The sequence below is a fragment of the Muscardinus avellanarius genome, assembly GCF_963383645.1.
Source record: "Muscardinus avellanarius genome assembly, chromosome: 21".
Classification (NCBI taxonomy): Eukaryota; Metazoa; Chordata; class Mammalia; order Rodentia; family Gliridae; genus Muscardinus; species Muscardinus avellanarius.
Genome location: NC_137807.1, coordinates 117,399 through 140,049, shown reverse-complemented (window position 1 = coordinate 140,049; position 22,651 = coordinate 117,399). Strand labels below are relative to the sequence as shown.

General features: G+C 47.0%; 1 protein-coding gene across 2 annotated transcripts in view; it reads right to left on the bottom strand.

Moving 5' to 3' along the window:
- Window positions 1-9,427: 9,427 nt before the first annotated feature.
- Window positions 9,428-22,651, bottom strand: part of BRAP (BRCA1 associated protein) — a gene marked incomplete at both ends in the record, with an annotated part of 30,988 nt that continues 17,764 nt past the window's right edge. For both annotated transcript variants that reach the window (XM_080717949.1, XM_080717950.1), the window contains 5 exons: window positions 9,428-9,791; window positions 13,826-13,929; window positions 19,328-19,417; window positions 21,775-21,884; window positions 22,229-22,367. In XM_080717949.1, the coding sequence (XP_080574075.1) occupies window positions 9,428-9,791; window positions 13,826-13,929; window positions 19,328-19,417; window positions 21,775-21,884; window positions 22,229-22,367 (807 nt within the window). The remainder of the gene's footprint in view (window positions 9,792-13,825; window positions 13,930-19,327; window positions 19,418-21,774; window positions 21,885-22,228; window positions 22,368-22,651) is intronic.

The following is a 22,651-nucleotide window of genomic DNA, read 5'->3' as shown; positions in this document are numbered from 1 at the left end:
CAATCCTTCTGTCCCCGCCTCCCAAGTGCTGGGATGACAGGTATGCGCCACCACGCCAGGCTTGGCCAGGGGGATATTCTAAACCCAATCCATTATAAGGGACCGACCGCAAGCATTCAGACCATAGCAATCTTTCTTTACGTATTCACTTTTTTGGGGTACTGGGGATTGAACCCAGGGACATTCTACATCTGAGCTAAACTGCCCCTTATTTGTAATTTTTATTTTAAAACAGGGTTTCACTACATTGTTGAGACTCTTACTCCTTGCTGAGACTGTCCTCAAACCTGCCATCCTCCTGTAGTGCCGCCACTACACCTGGCAGAACATTCTTCTCTAAAACTGTGAGGAGGAGCAGCCGGGCGTGGTGGCTCACGCTTGTGATCCCCGCGCTTGGGAGGCAGACACAGGAGGATCGCGCGGGTTCAAAGCCAGCCTCAGCTGGCTTAAGAGACCCTGTTTCCAAATAAAATATAAAATAGGTCTGAGAGTGTAGCCCACTGGTAGAAGGCCCCTGGGTTCCGTTCCCAGTACCACCAAAAATAAACAAACAAAACTGTGAGGAGCAGAGGGGCCACAGGGAGAGGAAAACCCAGCTCACAGAGGAAGAAGGATGAGAGCAAATTTCAGCATGGCTCAGGCCAAATATCCAGGAATCTTGCCAACGTCAAAGTGCAGGATTGGAAGCGGTGCAGAAATCTTGCCTGGACTTTTAGGAAAGATTGTGGGCCACAGCACGGGGCCTTCTCCATCTGGGCCAGGAAAATTCTGGCAGCAGCCCCCGGCCCAGACTTGCTCGTACATAATTGAAGTCAAATGTGCTGGGGGAGGGTGGCCTAGGAGGCCTCCAGCTTCTTCCTGGCTACAGAATCTTCAGAATCCCACGGTTGGCTGTGTTTAGGATCAAAGCCAGTGAGCGCTGCTTTTTTCCCCCAGCGTAGAAACAAATGCGAGGAAGTTGTTTTCCTGGGCACTGTGTTTTGAAAAGATTTCAATTTATTTGCCCCAAGGACAGGTGGGGTCTAGGGAGGTGGGTGAGTGTGACGTGGCTCTTGGATTGCCGGTGTTTTGCAAACCCTCTGGGCTCCCAGCTTCCGCTGGAGTGCAAGGAAATCAGATGAGTGGGTACAGCTCCAGGAAAGCCTGTGTCTCTCACGGAAAATAATTCCTAAAAAAAAAAAAAAAAAAATGTTGCTGGAAGAAGCCTCATGTGCGATAAGTCACAATTTGGTTGGAGTGCATCCAAGAGAGAACTCTCCTTATTCCTAAAATTTTCCACTCACTCTCCCTCACTTCTGGGCTTTTCTTTGTGATTTGTTTTTCTGCCCTAAAAATTGTTTCTTTGCAGTCAGCATTGAAATCCTTAGGTGCTAAGCATTACCTTAGTAAAGTAAAATAACGTGGGCAAGGTGATGATGAGGATAATGAAGAGGATGATGTTGATGGTGCTGGGGATGGAAGCCAGGGGCATTCTACCTCCGAGCTACACCCACAGGCCTTTTTAAAATTCTCTTTTGCGGTACTAGGGATGAAACCCAGGGGCATTCTACCTCGGAGCTACAGCCTCAGGCCTACTTTTTTTTTTTTTTTTTGTGTGTGTGGGTCTGGGGATGGAACCCAGGGGCATTTGACCTCCGAGCTACACCCCCTGCCCTGTTTTTTATTCTTTATTTTATTTTATTTTTTGCAGGTCTGGGGGGGTGGAACCCATGGGCATTTGACCTCCGAGCTACACACCCTGCCCTATTTTTTATTCTTTATTTTATTTTATTTTTTGCAGGTCTGGGGGGTGGAACCCATGGGCATTTGACCTCCGAGCTACACACCCTGCCCTATTTTTTACTCTTTATTTTGAAACCAGGTCTCACTGAGTTGCAAAGGGGCTCACTAAGAAGCTGAGGCTGTCCGCAAACCGTCATCCTCCTGTCTCAGCCTCCCGAATGCTGGGATAACAAGGTCATCTCTTCTTTAAGTGCAACAAGAGAGCAAAATCCAGAGAGTGGGTTGACTGCAGAAACGCTTTCATGTTCTCCTAAGCTACAAAGAGAGTCTTAGCTACAATGATCCTCAAATAGTGTGCTGCTTCCAAAATGAATTTGTAGTGGGGCGTGGTGGCTCTTGTCTATAATCTCAGTACTTGGGAGGTTGAGACAGGAGGATCACAAGTTCGAGGCCAGCCTTGAACACACACAAAAAGCAGGAGTTCTTTTTCTTTCTTTTTTTCTTTCTTTTGGTACTTGGAGGTTGAAACCAGGGGCATTCTACCTCCGGGCTATATTTTCGGCACAATTTTTTTGTGTGTGTGGTACTGGAGGCGGAACCCAGGGCTTTTCTACCTCCAGTCTGTACTCACAGGCATTTTTATACTTCATTTGGAAACAGGGTCTCACTAAGTTGCCGAGAGCTTCACTAAGTAGCTGAGGCTGGCTTTGAACCTGTGCAATCCTCCTGTCAGCCTCCCAAGCGCTGGGATTACAAGCGTGCACCACCGCTCCCGACTTTTTTATTCTTTCTTTCTTTCTTTATCTATCTATTTATTTATTTTGTGGTACTGGGGTTCCTGGAAGCCCTTCTACCTTAGGTTACACTCCCAGACCTATTTTATACTTTTATATTTGGAAACAGGGTCTCCTAGGCCAGCGCGGCTGGCTTCGAACCTGCGTGATCCTCCTGTCTCCGCCTCCCAAGTGCGGGGATGACAAGTGTTCGCCACCACGCCCGGCTATTCTTTATTTTGAAAAAGGGTCTCACTGAGTTGTAAAGGGCCTAAGTAGCTGAGGCCGACTGTGAACTCAATCCTCTTGTCTTAGCCTCCCAAATGCTGGGATTATAAGTGTGCACCACCACGCCCGGCAACCTCAGCCATTATTTTTACTAGGGTGTGTGTTACTGGGGATGGAACCCAGATGCATTCTACCTTTGTGGTATAACTTCAGACCTACTTTATTCCTTATTTAGAAGCAGGGTCTTGCTAAGCTGCTGAGAGCATTACTAAATTGCTTAGGCTAGCCGGGCGCGGTGGCGCACGCTTGTAACCCCCTCGCTTGGGAGGCTGAGACAGGAGGATCGTACTGGTTCGAAGCCAGCCTCAGCTACTTAGTGAGGCTCTCAGCAACTTAGTGAGACCCTGTTTCCAAATAAAGTATAAAATAGGTCTGGGAGTATAGCCCAGAGGTAGAAAGCCTCTGGGTTCCACCCCCAGTACCACCAATAAATAAATAAATAAATAAATAAATAAATAGCTTAGGCTGTCCTTGAATCTGTGATCCTCCTGCTCCAGCCATCTCCAGTACTGACTGGGATGACAGATCCTACCACCATGCCGGACAAGAGCTGGTTCTTCAGAACCTCCGTTTCCCTTCTACTTGCTCCAGTGAATTCTGCTTTGTCCCAGAAGAAAACAAAATTCTTTTCTCCCCGTGTCGAGTGGCTTTTCCCCTCTAATTTCTCCTTCTTTACATAAGCCCCTAGACTGCATCACACTGGCCCCAAGACACACCGGCGTGCGGCAGCGGCCTCCTGATGGCAGCTGCACCTCCTGAGTATTCCTTGCGTGCGCATGCACGACACCATACACCGGGAGAGGGCCTCGCGAACGGTGACTAAAGTTTGCTCGGTCGCGGTCTGCCCGGTTCTCACACTACCGCTGGCTGCTCAGTCCCTCAGGCCCTCGGATGAGGACGACGGCGCGCTGCGGCCGCAAGTTGTTTAAAGCGCTTTATATATTACCCAGTGTCCTAATGCGTCACATTAGTCATAGATTTCAAAAACAGTCTCAGCTCAGCGTAGGGCCCACAGTCTCAGGTGTAAAAAGTTGACTGCTTTGAGCTTACGAGGGTTGTGTGTAGTGGGTCTTCCCCTACTCTGAGCCTCCCACTCCCAATTGAGGTAATTTCCCCTCATCTAGAGCTGGCTCAGCCCCTTTTTTTTTTTTTTTGTAGTATTTGGGTTTGAACACACATAGGGATATTCTACTTTCAAGCTATCCCCCCACTCTTTTTTTTTTTTTTTTTTTTTTTTTGCAGTACCGGGGATGGAACCCAGAGGCATTCTACCTCCGAGCTACAACCCCAGCCCTTTTTTTTTTTTTCCGTGGTGCTGGGGGTGGAACCCAGAGGCTTTCTAAATCTGAGCTATACTCCCAGACTTATTTTGTATTTTATTGGAAACAGGGTCTCACTAAGTTGCTGAGAGCCTCACTAAGTAGCTGAGGTTGGCTTTGAACCCATGCGATCCTCCTGTCTCAGCCTTCCAAGCACAGGGTTTACAAGCGTGCGCCACCACGCCCGGCTTCCCAGCCCTATTTTTCATTCTTTATTTTCAAACGGGGTTTGAGTTGCAAAGGGCCTAAGTAGCTGAGGCTGGCTGCGAACCCGGATCCTCCTGTCTCAGCCTCTCAAATGCTGGGATTACAAGTGTGTGCCACCATGCCCAGCTTTTTTTTTTTTTTTTTTTTTAAACAGGGTCTGACTAGATTGGTGTCTCGCTACTTGCTGAGGCTGTACTTGAACCTGTGATACCTGTAATCCTTTTGTTTTTGCCTCCTAAGTACTGGGATTACAAGCATGTACAGCTAGGCCCAGCTTTGTTGTTGTTGTTGTTGTGGTACTGGGATTGAACCCAGAGGCATTCTGCCTTGATTTACACTCCCAGACTGATTTTATTTGGAAACAGGGTCTTGCTAGGTTGATGAGTTTCACTACTGCTGAGCCTGTCCTGGAATCTGTGATCCTTTGTCTCAGCCTCCCAAGTACAGGAATTACAAGTGTGCACCACCACACCCAGCTTCCTTTTTTAAGAAAATGTGGTACTGGGGATTGAACTCGGGAATGTTCCACCAGAGTTAAACCCCTAGCTTGTCATCCCAGCATTCGGGAGGCTGAGACCTGGAGGATCACGGTTCGCGGACAGCCTCAGCTACTTAGCGAGGCCCTCTGCAACTCAGTGAGACCCGGTTTCAAAATAAAGAATAAAAAATAGGGCAGGGGGTGTAGCTCGGAGGTCGAATGCCTCTGGGTTCCACCCCCAGACCTGCAAAAAATAAATAAGTAAATAAACCCCTAGCCCTTTTTAAAAATATTTATTTATATTTACTTTTTTGTGATACTGAGGATAGAACCCAGGAGCATTCTACTCTGAGTCACACCTCCCAGTCCTATTTTATTTTTTTGCCATACTGATGATGAAACCCAGGGGCATTGTATCTTCAAGCTATACCTCTAGCCCTATTTGTTAGTCCTTTTATTTATTTTGCGAGTCTGGCGATGGAATCCAGGGGGGCATTCTACCTCTGAGCTACGCTCCCAGCCCTGTTTTTTGTTAATTCTTTATTTTGAAACAGTTTCTGAGTTGCAAAGGGCCTAAGTACCTGAGGCTGTCTGTGATCCTCCTGTCTCAGCCTCCCAAATGCTGGGATTACAAGTGTATACCACCATGCCCAGCTTAGTCCTTTTATTTTTGAAACAGGGCCTGAGTTGTGAAGGGCCTCGCTAAGTAGCTGAGACTCTGCACACCTTGACACTTCAGTCTCTGCCTCCCAAATGCTGGGATTAAAAGCATGTGCCACCATGCCTGTATTCTCGAAGCTATTGCACAATGGCCTCAAACCTACAATCTTGTCAGCCTCCCAAGTACTAGTGTTACAGGTATGTGCTAACACACTCAGTAGCTTCTCTTCTTTTTCTTTTTCTGTGGCACTAGGAATTGAATCACAGGACATTCTTACCACTGAGCTACATTGGCAGCCTTTTCTTTTTACTTCGAGGTTGAATTTTAGCTGGGCATGGTGGCATATGCTTATAATCCCAGTACTTGGAAGTCTGAGACAGGAGAATCGAAGGTTCATGGCCAGGCTTAATTATATTATTATTATTTGTGTGTGTGTGTGTGTGTTACAGGGGTTCCTGGAAGCCCTTCTACGTCCAGGCTACACTTCCAGACCTATTTTTTATATTTTTATTTGGAAACAGGGTCTCTTAAGCCAGCAAAGCTGGCTCCGAAACCAGCGTGATTCTCCTGTCTCCGCCTCCCAAGCACCGGGATTACAAGCGTGCGCCACCACGCCCGGCCAGGCTTAATTATTTAGTGAGGCCCTACACAACTTAGTATGATCCTGTTTCTTTTTTTGTGGGTCTGGGGATGGAACCCAGGGGCATTTGACCTCCGAGCTACACCCCCTGCCCTATTTTTTATTCTTTATTTTGAAACCGGGTCTCACTGAGTTGCACAGAGCCTCACTAAGTAGCTGAGGATATCTGCGAACCGCGATCCTCCAGGTCTCAGCCTCCCGAATGCTGGGATTACAAGCGTGCGTCACCACGCCTGGCTTGATCCTATTTCAAAATAAAAAATAAATCCGGGTGTGGTGGTGCATGCTTGTAATCCCAGCATGTGGGAGGCTGAGACAGGAAGATCTCAGTTCAAAAACAGCCTCAGCTACTTACTGAGGCCCTTTACAACTCAATGAAACCTTGTTTCAAAATAACAAATAAAGCCTGCTCTGGTGATGGTAAAGCATGTTTGTAATCCCAGCATTTGGGAGGGTGAGACTGGAGGGTCTTGGTTTGAGGACAGCCTCAGGTATTTAGTGAGGTTCTTTGTAACTCCGTGAAACCCTGTTTCAAAAAAAGAATAAGAATATAGGGCTGGGGGTGTAGCTCAGAGGTAGAATGCCCCTGGGTTCCATCCCCAGTATGGCAAAAAAAAAAAAAAAATAATAATAATAATAATAATACAGAATAAAAAATAAGGCTGGGGTTGGAGGTAAAATGCCCTTGGGTTCAACCTCCAGCACCACACATAGACACACACACACACACACACACACACACACACAAAACAAACAAACAAAAAATGGGTGATTTAAAAGTAGATGCCAAACTGGGTGTGGTGGCGGCACATGCTTGTAATCTCAGTACTTTGGGGGCTGAGATAAGGATCCTGTAGGTTTGAAGCCAGCCTCAGCTACTTAGGCTCTCAGCAACTTAAGTGAGACCGTTTCCAAATTAAAAAATATAAAATACATCTGGAAGTGTAGCCCAGAGGTAGAAAGCCTCTGGGTTCCATCCCCAGTATGACAAAAATAAATAAATAAAAAATAAAAGATGTCAAGCTGATTGTGGTGGCTTACTCCTATAATTCTACTACTTGGGAGGTTGAGACAAGAAGGATCACAGCCTCAAAAGTAGTGAGACTCTCATCAGCCTAGGGAGACCCTGTTTCAAAATAAAAATGAAATAGGGCTGGGAGTGTAGTTCAGGGGTAGAATGCCCCAGGACTTAGTACCCAGTACTACTAAGTAAACAAACAAACAAACAAACAAATCAATAAATCTAGGCTCTTAAATTTTCTTGGATTATTGAGTATGTGTTCCCAGGCCAATGTCAGAGACACAAACTTCACATGGGTTGAATAGTTTCGAAGTTTGGTTATTTTAATGTGGTTTCACTGTTCAAGGTGGTCTGGGTAAGGCGATTCATTTCCAACCCGAAGAAAACACTGTAACAGTGGCTAGTTCATCTAATTTTGTCAAATTCAAACAACTCTTGGATTTTCTTTTAAAATAACATTTTCTTTAAGTATCTCGGTAAGATTTTGTTTTCCCCTGGAACATTTCTGTGAAACCTTCGAGTAGTTTGGAAGCGTTTGCCCAGCGCGCACTCCTCTGGCCAGCCTTCCGGCGTGGCTAGCTCGCCTGTGCCGCAAAGCTCCGCTCTCCCGGCGGCGGCGGCGGCGGGGCAGGGCTGCTCCAGAGGCGGTCGCAGCAATGGGCAAGCTTTGTAAACCACTTCTAATTCTCTTCATTAGTATGCTACCATCCACCCCGGCTTCCGCAAGGTCAGACATGCAAGACAAGTACTTGGCCAAAACAGCAGGATTCTAACTAGTGTAAAAATAGATTTTAAATAAAATAGAGTCTCTATAGGAAAGAGAATTAGGTTCTGTTTTACATTCCCACATTCCCACTCTTGCGTTAAGATATCTGTGTACTGAAGTCCGAGGAGGACTTCCAGCGTTGGTCTGCCCTAAGTAGAAATTGAGAATGTCAGAGTACATTCATTTTGCAAAGCTACAGGTAAGGTTTTTTTGGGAAATGCTCTGGCATGTCCCCCAAACTGGATGGTCATTAGCAACAGTCCATGTGCTAACAGGTAACATGTGAGATGGCTTAGGTCACAAAGGATGAGGCTCAACGAGTCTTAAAAAAAAATTCCGAAATATGATAATCTAAAACCTTTGGCTAAGGATTATAAAGCAGAAAAGAAAACCCCTCATTTCTAATAGGATGCCTGCTAGCCTACCCAGCTACCTGCTGCAGATGCTAAACTCCAACGGGAGTCTTGCTTCAAGTTTGTGCAATGACAGCACGTTACGAATTATTTGATATTTCTGGTTCTAGAGAAAGCACACGGCCCCTCTGCTGCTCCAAGGGATTATGTGACTGTTTTAAAGGAGGCTCTGTTGAAATTCCAATTTTAGGACTGAGAAGCAGCCTTTGGCTGTATCTTGAAAGCATAATTGAAACTCTGCCCAAGCTCCCTCTAGCTGCAACCTGAACGGGAAGCCGGACCTTTTGTAAACATTCAGAAAATACTGATCCCAGCAAAACGTACCATGAGCTGGTCAGGGGCCTCGCTCTGTTCTCAGGAGCATGACAAATCTCCTTGCTTATCCATGCTAGAAGCTAGGAAGTCCATTCTGAGGGTCGGTCCTTAGGGGCCATTAAGCAAGCCTCATTTCTTATTTGAGACGCATGATAATGCATGGAATCACCAGAAATAAAGCCGAACGGCCACCACGTTCCCGTCCACTCAGTCTGTCCTGGGTTGTTTGTTTTTCCTGGCTAGCCCTAGAGCAAGACGTGGCTGCTGGTGGCCAGCCTGCACAGTCCAGCCTCTCCTCGTGCAACATTCAAACAATTCTTCAACTCCCCAGAGGGAGGGAGTGGGGGTGATGACGGGAGGCTCACGCTAGGGAATTTTCCTCGCTCTCCAGTAGCCGATGGGAACTTCTCCTTAAAGGAGATGCTATGACTTCCCGGAGGTGCTAGGTAAAGTTCCCTGTGAGGTTATGAAAAATTCCAATGTCTTAAATCTACTCCAGAACTGAACAACAAATACTCCAACCCAATAAATACAACAGAAAAACACACGGCGGAGTTGGGGCATCTACCAAGCAGGAAGGCAAAGTGGTCAATACAATATCTGAGGCTGGTGCACTCGAAACCACCTTTCAAACACTGCCCGTGTCCATCAGCTCCCCCACCAGCACCCTCTGCCTCCACCCACCACACACTAGCAAATCAAAGAGTCAAAGCCTCGGCTTGATCCTCACGTGTACTTATTGGGCCCACCCTCCCACGAGCCAGGTCCCCGCACAGCCTTGCGGTGCAGGAAGCAAGCCCCAGGGACGGCGGCCTCTCCAAAGGTCACTTGCCCCGCTTGCTGCGGCCCTTCCGGGAGGGCAGCTTCCCGCTGCCTCCAGAAGAGGAGGGGCTGGAGGTGGAGGCCGAGGCGATGTTGATCTGTCCCTCCTGGATCTCCTGGCGGGTCTCGGCGGGCAGGTGGCTGATCTGCTGCTGCGCCTCCAGGTAGAACATGACGTCGCGCAGCTGCTCCTGGATCTCGGTGATCTGAAGGTCTTTTTGGTCACAGGTTTCCTTCAACAACCGCTCTTCCTCCTTCAGCTTGTTCTGCAGGAGGACCTGGTTGGCTCGCAAACACTTGTTCATTTCCTGCTCCTCCTGGAGCTCAGTGGTGAGTCTGGCTACTTTCGTGTTTAGTTGAGTGCACCTTTTACAAAACAAAGGAAGACAAAAGCTCATTTTTTTCCCCATTTGCTGACAGGCCCCTTTCTGCTCTGCAACTGAACATCTGGCCATGACTACAAAATCCATTTTATTACATATCTTTACATTTATTTATTTATTGGTGGTTCCTGGAAACCCTTCTACCTCTGGGCTACACTCTCAGACCTATTTTTTATATTTTTTTATTTGGAAACAGGGTCTCTTAAGCCAGCGCACGCGGCTGCCTTCGAACCCGCGCGATCCTCCTGTCTCCGCCTCCCAAGCACGGGGATTACAAGCGTGCGCCACCACGCCTGGCTATTTATTTATTTATTGCGGGTCTGGGGATGGAACCCGGAGCATTCGACCTCCAAGCTACACCCCCTGCTCTATTTTCTATTCTTTATTTTGAAACCGGGTCTCACTGAGTTGCAAAGGGCCTAAGTAGCTGACGCTGTCCGCGAACCGCGATCCTCCAGTCTCAGCCTCCTGAATGCTGGGATTCCAAGTGTGCGCCACCACGCTATATTTTTAAATTTTAGCCAGGCACGGTGGCCCCTGCCTGCAATCCCAGTCCTTGGGAGGCTGAGACGGGAGGGCAGCACGTTCAGCCACAGCCTCAGTAACGTGGTGAGAAGCTCGGCAGCCTAGCGAGGGCTGGCTTTGAAACCAAAAAACACAAAGGGCTGGGGGGGTGCAGCTCAGTGGCAGGGCATCCTTGGGTTCAACCACCAGTACCATAAAACAAAGAAATGAATAAATAAATTTTATTTTGCAGTACTGAGGATTGAACCTAGTGTTGGGAGCCATTAAGACCCTCCCCTGGATTGGTGTCTCTGACTCAGCTGACTGTCCTTCGCCCAGCAAGGTTTGGGGTTATGGAAAGTTCAAAGAGGTCTGAGAGAAGATCAGGTGGTGATGACACGAGGGTACTGATAGGCCTGTCTGTAATGTGTGTTTTGTATTGGTCTATATTGTATTCTGGTGGTGGTAGCACGAGAATGTTGATTGACCTGTAGCTGTGTATAAATACCTCTGGAAAAACAAACCCAGTGTCGGCACAATAAAGACGAGATTGACCCAGATGTTGCGTTGGCCAGGAGTGTCGGCACAATAGAGAATACTGACCCAGGCGTAGTCGTCGACCCTTAAGAAATATTGAGCCATGAACAGGGGTCGACCAGTAGAGATAGTAGGCTGGCGGCTCCCCCACGTTAGAATTTAAAATTCTCCATCCTCACGCCTCACTCCAGAACCCGTACTCTTGCCGACTGGCTCCGGCAACTTAGGAGCGCTCTACCACTAAACTACACCTCCAGCCCTTTTAATTTTTTTTTTTTGTTTGTTTTGTCCTAGGGATTGAACTTAAAACTAAGTGGCATTCTACCTTAGTTATACCCTCAGCCCTTTCTGTTTAATTAATTAATTTTTGTGGTAACTGGGGATTTAGCCTAGAGGCATTCTACCTGAGTTATATCCCCAGCCAAATGTTTGTTTGTTTATTTATTTATTTAGTGGGTCTGGGGATGGAACCCAGAGGCATTTGACCTCTGAGCTATACCCCCTGCCCAATTTTTTATTCTTTATTTTTGAAACTGAGTCTGAGTTGCAGAGGACCTCACTAAGTAGCTGAGGCTGTCCACGAACCACCATCCTCCTGGCTCAGCCTCCCAAATGCTAGGATTATAAGCGTGTGCCACCACGCCCGGCTCAAATTTTTTATTGTTTGCTTTTTTTTTTTTTCTTCCTGGTACTGAGGATGGAACTCAGGGGCATCCTACCTCCAAGCTAAACCCTAGCCCCATCTTAGTTCTTATTTAGAAACAGGGTCTCACTAGGCTGCCGAGAGCCTAAATTGCCACATCTGGGTTTGAACCTGCAATCCTGTCTGAGGTAGAGAGACACCGAGATCACATGTACAGAGATTACACATGTGAGTCACTTGTATTTTCATTTTGAAACAGGGTCTCACTAATGATGAGTCTCACCACCTGCTGAGGCTGCCTGTGACCCTTAGCCCCAAGCACTGGGATGACAGGTGTGCACCACCAAACCTGGCTTGTAGCCTGACCGGTTTTTTTTTTTTTTTTTCTTTTTTTGTGGTACTGGGGATGGAACCCAGAGGCTTTCTACCTCCAGGCTATAGTCCCAGACCTTTTTTTGCATTTTATTTGGAAACAGGGTCTCACTAAGTTGCTGAGAGCCTCACTAAGTAGCTGAGGCTGGCTTCGAACCTGTGCGATCCTCCTGTCTCAGCCTCCCAAGCGCGGGGATGACAAGTGTGCACCACCACGCCTGGCTGCCTGACTGTTTCTGAAACAGTCTTGCTAGGTTGCTGAGAGTTTTGTTGACTTGCTGAGACTGGATCTGAATTTGCAATCCTTCTGTCTCAGCCTCACAAAATACCAGGATTACAGGTGTGTGCCACCATGCCTGGCTCCTTTTACGTTTTTTTGACAGGGTTTTGATAAACTGCCCAGGCTGGCTTCGAACTTGCCATTCTCCTACCTCAGACTCTTTTTTTTTTTTGGTGGTACTGGGGTTCCTGGAAACCCTTCTACCTCCAGGCTACACTCCCAGGCCTATTTTATATTTTTATTTGGAAACAGTGTCTCTTAAGCCAGCGCGGCTGGCTTCGAACCTGCACGATCCTCCTTTCTCCGCCTCCCAAGCGCGGAGATGACAAGCGTGAGCCACCACGCCCGGCTGTCCCTTTTTTTTTTTTTTTTTTTTAGTACTGGGTATTGAACCCAAGAACATTCTACCCCCAATTTATACCCTGAGCCCTATATTTTATTCTTTATTTTGAAACAGGGTTTCACTGAGCTGCGAAAGGCCTCACTAAGTAGCTGAGGCTGTACTCAAACCGCCATCCACCTGTCTCAGCCTCCCATATGCTGGGATTACAAGCGTGCGCCACCACGCCTGGCTTCCAAGTCACCGTTTTTAAGCAGCAGAAAATTTCCAAGAGCAGAAACCTGTGTGACTCATGTTAAAACTTCTTCTCCGTTTGGCGGTGAGTGGTTAAATACGCGGCTCCGAGATGAGCCCGGGTACGGATGTTATAGGGAAAAGTGGCATTCTGGGAGACAAGAGCCTGGCCTCATTGATTTGCTGGGGAAAAAGGAAAAGGTGCTTGTTCCAACAAAGGGGTTTTCAAGAATTGGGAATAGTCCTCTTTTTCTTTTTGGTGTTACTGGGGATTAAACCCAGGGGTATTCTGCATCTGAGCTACACCCCAGCCCTTTTACTTACTTATTTATTTTTTGGAGCTTGGCATGGTGGCTCACTCCTGCAATCCCAGCATTTGAGAGGCTGACATAGAAGGATCACAGGTTTGAGACTAGCCTTAGCAACTTTATGAACTTAGTGAGACCCTGTTTTTTAAAATTTCTTGCGGTACTGGGGGTGGAACCCAGGGGCTTTTCTACCAATGGGCTACACTTCCAGACTTTATATTTTATTTGGAAACAGGGTCTCCCTAAGTAGCTGAGAGCCTCACTAAGTAGCTAAGGCAGGCTTCGAACCTGTGCCATCCTCCTGTCTCAGCCTCCCCAGCGCTGGGATTACAAGTGTGCACCACCATGCTTGGTTCAAGACAATGCTTTCTAAGTACCAATTATTCCCCCGGAGTTTATTTTGTATCCATTTGTATGGGTGCAAGAAATCCAGTCACTTCTGCATGTACAGCTGGCAGCAGGAGACGTCTGTCAGTCACTGCCTTCCTGCACAGCAGTGGCTGAGACCTTCTTGCTTCACTCTCTGCCACGGGAGCTCGGAGCAGCGGCAGGCCCTGCACACAAGGAAGCTGCTCCTACAGGGAGAAAGGAGAGCCGCGTGCTCGTCTGCCGGGGAGAGGCAGCGGGAGAGCTGCTGCCACACTGCACCATTTTTTTAGTAAATGAGAAGCCACAGGAGGCCAGCCCCAGAGAATCCCCTGGCAACCTGGTGGTGTGCACACTTGGAAGATGAGGGGCATTCCAAAAGAATGAAGGAAATGTTGTTTCCAGCCTGTTACCATCAAGTTCCGACACCTACTTCCTTTCCACAGACTGCTTTTCTTTCAGGAGATCACTGAGTCTGTGCTCCAAGCTATCACACTTCTCAATTGTTTCTTTGAATTTGGTCTTCATGTTGTTAATCTGAAAGAATAGAGAGCAGGCAGGATTATGTGGCCCTTGGGACTGAGGCCATCATGTCCACCCAATTACCTTTATACAACTTTGACAAACCAAATTTAGAAAAAGTAGGTAAACACTTGAAAGAATTTCTGGAGAAGGAATAAAAATCTAGGAGCCGGGAGTGGTGGCGCATGCTTGTCACCCCAGCATTCAGAAGGCTGAGACAAGAGAATCACAGTTCGTAGACAGCCTCAGCTACTGAGTGAGGCCCTCTGCAACTCAGTGAGACCCTGTTTCGAATTAAAGAATAAAAAATAGAGTTGTACATGTTGACGCAAGCTTGTAATCCCAGCATTCGGGAGGCTGAGACAGGAGGATCACGGTTTGCGGCCAGCCTCAGCTACTTAGTGAGGCCCTCTGCAACTTAGTGAGACCCTGTTTCAAAATAAAGAATAAAAAAGAAGCCGGGTGTGGTGGTACACCCTTGTAATCCCAGCATTCGGGAGGCTGAGACAGGAGGATCGTGGTTTGTGGACAGCCTCAGCTACTTAGTGAGGCTCTTTGCAACTCAGTGAGACCCCAAAATAAAAAATAGGACAAAAAAACTGGGCTCAGTGGTGCACTCTTGTAATCCTAGCATTCGGGAGGCTGGGACCAGATGATCACACACACAAGTAAGCTGGGTGTGGTGGCACATGCTTGTAATCCCAAAATTTGGGAAGCTGAGATAGAAGGATCACGGTTCATGAACAACCTGAGCTACTTAGTGAGGCCCTATGGAACTAAGTGAGACCCTATTTCAAAGTAGAATAAAAAATAGGGCTAAGGTTGCAGTTCGGAGGTATAATGTCCCAGTACTACAAAAAAAAAAAAAAAAAAAAAAAAAAAAAGCAAAAAATAGTCCTTGGGGTATATAGCTCAGAGGTAGAATGCTCCCTCCTGGGTTCCATTTCTAGGACCACCAAAACCACAACAATAAAGAAAGGAGAAAGTTATTATCCATGAGTAATCTAAGAAATTCATAAATGATTCTAGTTTTTTTTTTTCTTTTCTTTTAGTGGTACTGGGGATGGAACCCAGGGGCATTCTAGGCCTCCAGCCCTATTTTTTACTTTCTTCCTTCCTCTCTCCTCCCTTCCTTCCTGTTTGTACTGGGGATGGAACCCAGGGGCTTTCTACCTCTGGGCTATACTCTCAGACCTATTTCTTTCTCTTTCTCCCCCCCCCCCCACACACACAGTATTTTTGCAGGTCTGGAGATGGAACCCAGGGGGCATTCGACCTCCAAGCTATAACCCTGCCCGATTTTTTATTTAATTTTTTGGTGTTACTGGGGGTGGAACCCAGAGGCTTTCTACCTCTGGGTTATACTCCCAGACCTACTTCTCCCTCTCCCTCTCCCCTCTCTCCTCTCCTCCCTCTCTCTCTGTCTCTCTCTCACACACACACACAGTTTTTTTTTTTTTTTTTTTTTTTTTGCAGGTCTGGAGATGGAACCCAGGGCATTCGACCTCCAAGCTACACCCCTGCCCGATTTTTTATTTAACTTTTTAGTGTTACTGGAGGTGGAACCCAAGGGCTTTCTACCTCTGGGCTATACTCCCAGATCTTTTTTTTTGTGTGTGTGGTACTGGGGTTCCTGGAAACCCTTCTACCTCCGGGCTCCACTCCCAGACCTATTTTTATACTTTTTTATTTTTTATACTTTTTTAAATTTGGAAACAGGGTCTCTTAAGCCAGTGCTGCTGGCTTCGAACCTGCGCGATCCTCCTGTTTCCGCCTCCCAAGCGCGGGGATTACAAGCGCGCGCCACCACGCCCAGCCCCAGCTTTTATTTTTATTTTGAAACAGGATCGCATCAGATTGATGAGTCTATTTGCTGAGGCTGTCCTTGAGCCTGCCATCCGCAGCCTCCTGGGTACTGGGTTTACAAGTGCGCACCACCACGCCTGGCTCTTTATCGAGTCTTAGGAGGCCTGTGAAGACCTGTCGGTGCACCCCAGGGTCTGGGCCACTGTTTCTTTCTGCATGGTCTACTGCTGGGTGTCCATGGACAGGAGAGAGGTTGAATGGAGTACGGGGCAGTACAGAGGGCTTGCATCAGCATGGATTTGTGGGTCAACAGCACTAATTATCAGCAAACGCAAGCATCCTCCCGGGCTTTCATTTGGAGCTGCCCGAGCATCTACTCTCAGTCCTCGCTGAGAGAAAGGCCGAGGGAGCCTCACAGCGCTTCCTCACCCTGCCCTGACTCCTGGCAGAGGTATGTCTTGAGCGTGGTTAATCCTAAGGAATCTCAAAGGGCAGAGGGGACCCGAGCCAAGCTCTCCAGGGTCTACACAAAGCACCACATGTGGTCCTGCTGCCACGTCCTGTGGAAAACCCACCTGTGAGCCGGGTCTGGTGACACCTGTGTAATTAGCACTTAGGAGGCCGAGATGGGAAGATCACAGATTAGAGGTTTGCCCCAGCAATTTAGGGAGGATCTCAACAACTTAGCAAGAGCTTGTTTCCAAATATAAAAATAAAATTGGGCTGGGGGTGTAGCTTTTTACAAATTTATTATTATTATTATTATTATTATTATTATTAATTAATTTTTATTTTTTCCCCCTGTAGTACTGGGGATGGAACCCAGGGGCATTGTACCTCAAAGCTACACCTCCAGTCCTTAATTTAGTCTTTTAAGTTTTGAAACAGGGTCTCACTGAGTTGCAAAGGACCTAGCTAAGTAGCTGAGGCTATCCATGAACTGCGATCCTCTGGCCTTCGCCTCCCAAATGCTGGGATTACAAACATGCGTCAACATGCCTGGCTTATTATTACTTTATTATTTTAATTTTAATTTGTGTGTGTGTGTGTGTGGTGCTAGGGATTGAACCCAGGGGCATTTACCTCTGAGCTATACGCCCAGCCCACTTTTTTTTATCCTTTATTTCGAAACAGGGTCTAAGTTGCAGAAGGCCTAAGTAGCTGAGGCTGGCTGTGAACCCCAATCCTCCTGTCTCAGCTTCTCAAGTATTGGGATTACAAATGTGCACCACCGTGCCCAGCCCTATTTTAATTTGAAACAGTCTCCTTAGGTTGCTGAGCGTCTCACTACTTGCTGAGGCTGTCCTCAAACATCGAATCCTCTGGCCTTAGCCTCCCAAGTCTTGGAATTATAGGCATGCATCACCATGCCCAGCTTCAAATTAATACTAATTATTTGTTAATAATTATTTAGTAAAATATAATTATTTATTGAGCCAGGCGGGGTGGTGCACGCTTGTAATCCCCGCGATTACAAGTGTACACCACCCTGCCTGGCTCTAAATGGCATCTTTTTTTTTTTTTTTTTTTTTGCGGGTCTGGGGATGTAACCCAGGGGCATTTGACCTCCGAGCTACACCCCCTGCCCTATTTTTTATTCTTTATTTTGAGTTGCAGAGGGTCTCACTAAGTAGCTGAGGCTGTCCGCGAACCGTGATCCTCCAGGTCTCAGCCTCCCGAATGCTGGGATTACAAGCGTGCGCCACCACGCCCGGCTTGCATCTTTATTTTTATTTATTTATTTTTGGTGGTACTGGGGTTCCTGGAAGCCCTTCTACCTCCACGCTACACTCCCAGACGTATTTTATATTTTTTTGAAACAGGGTCTCTTACGCCAGCGCAGCTGGCTTCGAACCTGCATGATCCTCCTGTCTCTGCCTCCCAAGCGCGGGGATTACAAGTGTGCGCCACCACGCCCGGCTTCTAAATGGCATCTTTAAAGGATAATTTTGTTAAAATCTCATAGCTGGGCATGGTGGCGCACGCTTGTAATCCTAGCATTTGGGAGGCTGAGACCAGAGGATCGAGGTTTGCGGATATCCTCAGCTCCTTAGCGAGGCCCTCTGCAACTCAGTGATCCTGTTTCAAAATAAAGAATTAAAAATAGGGCAGAGGGTGTAGCTCGGAGGTCAATGCCCCTGGGTTCCATCCCCAGTACCGAAAAGAAAAAAAAAAAAAAAAATCAAAACCACTAACTTAGACCACTCAGTTACCAGGAAAACCACTTAAGCTCCAACACTTCTGCCTGGTTTCCTTTCCTTCAATTTAGAAGCGCCTAGCACCATCTTTGTAGCTGAATGTTTAGCTCCCCAAGGCAGCTGTTTCCAAGTTGGCACAGCAACTGGCTGACTCAAGTTACAAATGCTCCTGTACGTAGTTCTGTGTGTGTGTGTGTGTGTGTGTGTGTGTGTGTGTGTGTGTCCTGTACGTAGTTCTGTGTGTGTGTGTGTGTGTGTGTGTGTGTGTGTGTGTGTGTGTGTGTAGGTGAGGTACTAGGGGAATGAACCTAGGGACATCCTACCTCTGAGCTACATTCCCAGCTCTATTTTAGCTTTTTCTTTTTTTTTTAGTGGTACTGGGGTTGGAACCCAGAGGCTTTCTACCTCCGGGCTACACTCCCAGACCTATTTTCTATTTTATTTGGAAACAGGGTTTCACTAAGTTGCTGAGAGCCTCACTAAGTAGCTGAAGCTGGCTTCGAACCTGTGCGATCCTCCTGTCTCAGCCTCCCAAGCGTGGGGATTACAAGCGTGTGCCACCACGCCCGGCTTAGCTTTTATTTCAAAACAGGCTTTTGCCAATTACTAAAGCTGACCTCAAACCTGCAACCCCGATCTCAGCCTCCCAAGTATTGGGATTATAGGTGTGCACCATCAGGCCTGGTTTCAGGTACACATTTCTCTGTTGTTGTTTTTTTTGTTTTGTTTTGTTTTGCAGGTCTGGGATGGAACCCAGGGGCATTTGACCTCCGAGCTACAGCCCCTGCCCTATTTTCTATTCTCTACTTTGAAACAGGGTCTCATTGAGTTGTAGAGGGCCTCACTATGTAGCTGAGGCTGTCTGCAAACCTTGATCCTCCGGTCTCAGCCTCCCGAATGCAGGGATGACAAGCGTGCGCCACCACGCCCGGCTTGTTTTTCTTTTTTTTTTGGCAGTACTGGGGATGGAACCCAAGGGCATTCTACCTCTGAGCTATACCCCTAACCCTATATTTTACTCTTTTATTTTGAAACAGGGTTTCATTGAGTTGCAAAGGGCCTCACTAAGTAGCTGCAGCTGTCTGTGATCCTCCTGTCTCAGCCTCCTAAAAGCTGGGATTACAAGTGTGCGCCACCACACCCGGCTATTTCTGTGTTTTTAATCGCATTGCATATGATGCTATTTATCCTGATCAAGGTTAAAAAAAAATTAGCTCCCCCAAAATGACAAAATACTCAATCCTTTAAATCTAAGGTTTCTTTTCAGAGGCAAAACAGTTCTCTGCCAATTGTCAGAGTGAGAAAAAGAGACTCTGGTTTCCTTCCTCTCTGTCCTCTGCCTTCTCCCAACTGCCATCAGACCGCCCGCCACCCGGCGCTTCAGTGGTCCCCAAACCCGACAGACTTACCTCTTCAGCTGTGTCCTTCTCCATCCGGACTATCTTATTTTCCCAGTAGATTCGCTGGGATTCCAGTTGGCTGGTTAGTAAATATGAATACTAGAAACACAGAGAATAAATGTCAAAACGTAAGTTATGGCTGTCAGCCTCTGAAATCATATAAAAACCTAACCTTGAAGCTAGGCGTGGTGGGGGAAGCTTGTAAGCCCAGCATTTGGGAGGCTGGCACAAGAGGATCGCAGTTCGTGGACTGCCTCAGCTACTTAGTGAGGTCCTTTGCAACCTTACTAAGGTTTCAAAATAAAGAATAAAAAGAGCCGGGCATGGTGGCGCACGCATGTAATCCCCACACTTGGGAGGTGGAGACAGGAGGGTCGTGCAGGTTTGAAGCCAGCCTTGTTGGCTTAAGAGACCCTGTTTTCAAATAAAAATATAAAACAGGTCTGAGAATGTAGCCCAGAAGTAGAAGGACCCTGGATTGCATCCCCAGTACCATCCCCCCGCCAAAAAAAAAAAAAGAATAAAAAAAGCTGGGCGAGCTGGGCGTGGAGGTGCATGCTTGTATTCCCAGCATTTGGGAGGCTGAGCCAGGAGGATCACGGTTCGTGGACAGCCTCAGCTACTTAGTGAGGCCTTTGCAACTCACTGAGACCCTGTTTCATAATAAAGAATAAAAAATAGGGGTGGGGGTGTTACTTGGAGGTAGAATGCCCCTGGGTTCCACCCCTAGTACCGCAAAAATAAATAAATAAAAGTAAATAATATAAAACTCAAGGATCTTCTTGCCTCAGCCTCCTAAGAAGAAGCTGGAACTGTAGGTATATAACAGCATGCCAGCATCACCAAAATGTGTATTAAACTTGGAATTCAGCCGGATGTGGTGGCGCACGCTTGTAATCCCCGCGCTTGGGAGGCAGAGACAGGAGGGTCACGCAGGTTCGAAGCCAACTGCGCGCGCTGGCTTAGGAGACCCTGTTTCCAAATAAAAATGTAAAAATAGGTCTGAGAGTGTAGCCCGGAGGTAGAAGGGCTTCCAGGAACCCCAGTACCAGCAAAAACAAACAAAAAAAAACCCCAAAAACCAAAAAACAAAAACTTGGAATTCACTCTCCTCAAGAAGTACTGAGCCAGAGAAAACAAAAACGACAATTATACTTCTGTCCTGCTGGGGCTCACAATCTACACAGAAAAAACGTACATTTACAAAATGTATTCTGGTCCAAGCTGGGCGTGGTGGTGCACACTTGCAATCCCAGCGCTTGGAAGGCTGAAAAAGGAGGATCACACAGGTTTGAACCAGCCTCAGCTACTTAGTGAGGCTCTCAGCTACTTCGTGAGACCCTGTTTCCCAATAAAGAATAAAAAATAGGGCTGGGGGTATAGCTCGAAGGTAGAATACCCTTGAGTTCCACCCCGAGTACTGAAAAAAGAAAGAAATCCTGGTGTGGTGACACATGTTTGTAATCCCAGTACTTGAGAGGCTAAGACAGGAGGATCCTAGGTTCAAGGCCAGCCTCAGCACTTAGTGAGACTCTCCTCAACCTAGTGAGAATGTTTCAAAATCAAAGAACAAAATAGGGATGGAGGTGTAGCTCAGAGGTTACCTTAGTAACACACACACACACACACACACACACACACACACACACACACACACACTTTTAGGAGTTTACAAGCAGAGTAATCAGCAAAATTTAAAGGTCAAGCTTGGGCCAGGTGTGGTGGCGCATGCTTGTAATCCCAGCATTCAGGAGGCTGAGACAGGAGGATTGTGGCTCGCGGACAGCCTCAGCTACTTAGTGAGGCTCTCTGCAAATCAGTGAGACCCAGTTTCAGAATAAAAAGAATAAAACATAGGGCTGAGAGTGTAGCTTGGAGGATGAATGCCCCTTGGATCCCTAGTACCGCAAAAAAAAAAAAAAAAAAAGTCAAGCTTGGAAGGCTGAGATGGGAGGATCCAGGTTCACGGCCAGCCTTAGCTACTTAGTGAGGCCCTCTGCAACTTAGTGAGACCCTGTATCTTTCTATTATCATTATTATTATTATTTTTGTGGTACTGGAGATGAAAACCGGGGCATTCTACCTCTGGGTAACACACCTAGCCCTATTTTTTATTCTTTATTTTGAAACAGGGTCTCATTGAGTTGCAAAGGGCCTCGCTAAGTAGCTGAGGCTGGCTTTGAGCCTGCATAATCCTTCTGTCTCAACCTCACAAATGCTCGGATTACAAGCATGTGCCACCATGCCCGGCTCTGTGAGACCCTATTTCAAAACAAAAAATAATAAATAGGGCTGGGCATGTAGCTTGGAGGTAGAATGCCCCTGGGTTCCATCCCTAGCAGCGCGCGCGCGCACGTGTACACACACACACACACACACACACACACACACACACACATCAAACAATCTTTCCAGTTACAGTAGTAAAAAGCAGTGAAAACAGACCAGCATCTTACCTCTAATTGTAAAGCATCTATTTTCTCTTCCTGGCAAGTGTCACCCTCACACTCATACTGGACTATTTTTCCATCGGTTTTACTTGCAACCAGTCGATGGACATAATTATCTAAAGAGAAGAACGAGTCAACCAGAGTGTGCTTCTCCAGAATGACCAAGGTCACCATGCATTTTTAACTCTGACCAAATTTTGGTTGTTAAGGTCTGAGTTAAATGGCTTGCGATATTTCTTTACAAGTGGGTCAAATCATTTGAGCTGTAGCGAGCAGGAGTGGGAGCATAAACTCTTGTCACAGTGCATCAGGTAAGCCATTCGTGGGCACCGTGAGAGCTCGAGTTTGCAACAGCTGTCGGGAAGATGACATTTCAAGCTGTGAGGGGCAGTGGAGCGGTTCTGAAGGAAACGTTCCCACACAGAATGAATCCAAATTAGAGAATGAGAGCGGTGTTCACCTCCAGCATAGTCCCAGACCCGATGGTTGGTGAGCTGCATGGCGTACGTGTGCTGGGTTTCCTCAAAGTGCTTGTAGGCGTGTCGGCTTACGTAGCGTCCACATCCTATGTGCCCGCATATCAAGCAGATCCAAAGGTTCTACCGAGGAGGAGAGAGCTCTTTATTAAGTGGAAGGAGTACACGACCTGGCTGGCTCATGGGAAGGGGCTGCAGCAGAATGAGGCCTACAGTTGTTTCTACACAAGTTTTTAAAAGGTTTAAAACCCAACAATTAAAGATGCTCTGACGGGTCAATACATTTCTCTCTGATTCCTAAGGATTTTCTGTAAATAGCAAGAAAAGGACTTACAATTTGGCAATAAGAGTCTAAGACTTTTTTTGTGTGTATGTGTGGTACTGGGGTTTGAACCTGGGAGCATTCT